This window comes from Pinus tabuliformis, chromosome 6 (genome assembly GCF_031772625.1).
Source record: "Pinus tabuliformis cultivar Carrire ecotype Pingquan chromosome 6, CPIR1, whole genome shotgun sequence".
In the NCBI taxonomy this organism is placed as follows: domain Eukaryota; kingdom Viridiplantae; phylum Streptophyta; class Pinopsida; order Pinales; family Pinaceae; genus Pinus; species Pinus tabuliformis.
This window is the reverse complement of record NC_142292.1, coordinates 1,142,265,859-1,142,268,402: the sequence shown is the minus strand read 5'-3', so window position 1 is coordinate 1,142,268,402 and position 2,544 is coordinate 1,142,265,859. Positions and strand designations below refer to the sequence as shown.

Sequence of the window (2,544 nt, the reverse complement as noted above, 5' to 3'; positions counted from 1 at the left end):
TTTAAGTGGTTGAGATTTAATCCAAATATGGTTGTATCAATAAAGCAAATGAAATGAATGAAAGAGTGCATCCTAAGTAAGAGGAATTCAAATTAAGTGCACAGTGAACTACCATGATGCTGCAAATAACAACTTAGTCAATACAGCCAAGAGATTCAAGGAGCTAGAACAAAACATAATTGTACCAGGTAACATATTAGAGTAACTTGAATAAAAGCACAGAGGACTAGCCAATTACCGAGATGGTTTTCCAATTCCACTTGCATCTTCCAGATTGTGAGATTTATTTATGTAGGGGGGAGCTCTGATACCAACATAACACTCTACATTGACTTAAAGTGTTCAAATCAGTCTTGTTAGAACATAGATACCAACTCTGCAAACAATGGAAAAACAATATTTATGAAAACTGGGATTGGGGACATAGAACACAAGATAATCTATGCCACTGCATTTTACTTCAGCAAAAAGACTTCAAGTAGCAACAACAAGAGCTGAGGAAATGCTAGTGTGCTTAGGGAGACTCCCCCTTAGGTGGGCTTTCGTTAAAATGGGACTTCTTATATAAAAATTCCAGAAATTCAAAACACGAGTAGAAAGGAATCGATTATTATTAGGCCGATAGGCCTTCCTTTGAAAGAAACTTTCGTCGTCCTTTTGTTTCTGAGACTGACACCTGGCGTCCACATTCAGCGGGAAATTGTTCAATCATTTCTGTTATGGTCTTCATCCTTCAGGCGGAATGGTCGGCATTTTTGTTATCGGTGCCTAGCGGGGGTCGATATCCCTCGCTTTTGCTATCATTCGCGCCTATCCCTCGCTTCTGCTATCATTCCCGCCTCTCTATCGCCGGAAATTGCCGTATGTGTCTCGTCAAGGTCAAGAAGAGTCCCAAGCCCGTGGCATCTTGCGCCATGCCTGCGCTTCCTGGTAATTTATTGCTTTCGCCCTTTTCCCTTTGGTTTCCTCCAATCCCCAAGCTGTTAAATGCTGCCAGAGGATATGAACTTGAAGGATGCTAATTTTGGGGTTTAACTGTCAGGCATGAAGATAAACACTGATACTCTGATGGCGATAAAGGCAAAGGAAATTTATTGCTTTCGCCCTTTTCCCTTTGGTTTCCTCCAATCCCCAAGCTGTTAAATTCCTTGAGAGCCCACATATGCCTGGCCATTGCAATTTATATATTGATATCCACCGGAAGGAAGTCTTGGAGAGTGGATATCAGCCATCGGAGGGAAAATGGCGAACCAGTATTCCACCAAAAACTCTTTCGAAAGCCTGGTTGTGAGCACCATGATGAGTCGGCTAAATATGCGCAGCCCTTTTCTGGACACCAATACCTTCCTATCCAACTCGTATGATTGCATCATCGCGGACGAGAGCAAGAGCCCATTGGAGAGAGAGGAGGCGAAGCTGGAGAAGAATATCGTTCAGATTATATCCAGCGGGGACACTGATAAACTGAAGGCGAACTCCGGCCAGGCTGTCACCATTAGCGAGCACCAAGTTTGCGTGGGGTTCCACGAGGACCCAGAGCCCGGCTACCGCGTCTGGGAATGGCACGGTCACATCATGCTCTATGATGAGGAGAAGGGCTACACGGCAGAGTATATCTATGAGAATTTCTTCGAGAAGGCAACTGAGTTTAAGCGTAGAGCGGCTAAACCCCAGGAGAAGAAAGACAAGGAGAACGAGGCCTCCGGTGGAACTATGGACTTAGGAGGGCTTATTGATACCGTCAACGAGATGAACGCTCGAATTTTGTGCAGAAATATGAGCGCGGGGTCCTTCAAGTGAAGCTGCACGGTGGTTAATCACTGGGGTTTTTGGGCTTAGGGTTTATGCGAACTTACTGGTAAGAAGCCCCCCTTTAAAACAAAAAAATTATGTGCATTGGTTGGTTTTGGTAACTCGGCTAATGCTTTATTACTTTGGGAAAAGTATTTTCTATAATAACTGGTGGGTGGTAGTTGCAATATGAAGTCCTGAATTATTTTTGAGATAATTGCAGCATTTAAAGGGGATTTGTGCTTGTAAATTAGAAATGTCATGTGCTTGGGTTTGTTTCAGATGTGGAAATTATTCAGTTTTTTCTGATGGTCCCAAACAGGTCTTCAGGGTTTCCATGCCCTGTGCATGTTGTTGTTGGACACGGCAATTGCATCCAATTCTGCAAAAAATGTTGTTCTTTGTGAAATATAAAGGACCTTTTATTTGTGTGAAATCCAGGTATTGTAACCGCTGCTCTGATAAAATTTAAATATATTGTTTTGAAATTGCATGGTTAGTGGTCTGGATGCTATAATATGTATTCACTGTACCAAACTCTGTAGTTATGCTCTCATAAGCAGAGAGCAGCTGAAAGATTTCCATAAATTACATATTAGATAGGGCTTTTGGCATGCTTCTTCTATTAAGAGAAGATTATGGACAATAATTCATTTACTATCTCCATTGTAGTTTCTTTATGCTGCTTCTTTTAAAAGTAATTGGAACCTGTATTGTCTTAATCAAGATGTATTATTCCTTATTAAATTTGTT

At 41.7% G+C, this 2,544-nt stretch overlaps 1 protein-coding gene across 1 annotated transcript; it reads left to right on the top strand.

Moving 5' to 3' along the window:
- Window positions 1–535: 535 nt before the first annotated feature.
- Window positions 536–2,330, top strand: LOC149262887 (uncharacterized). The gene is made up of 2 exons (XM_089386660.1): window positions 536–1,858; window positions 2,114–2,330. The coding sequence occupies exon 1, from the start codon at window positions 1,243–1,245 to the stop codon at window positions 1,798–1,800; it is 558 nt and encodes a 185-aa protein (XP_089242786.1). The 5' UTR covers window positions 536–1,242; the 3' UTR covers window positions 1,801–1,858; window positions 2,114–2,330.
- Window positions 2,331–2,544: the final 214 nt, after the last annotated feature.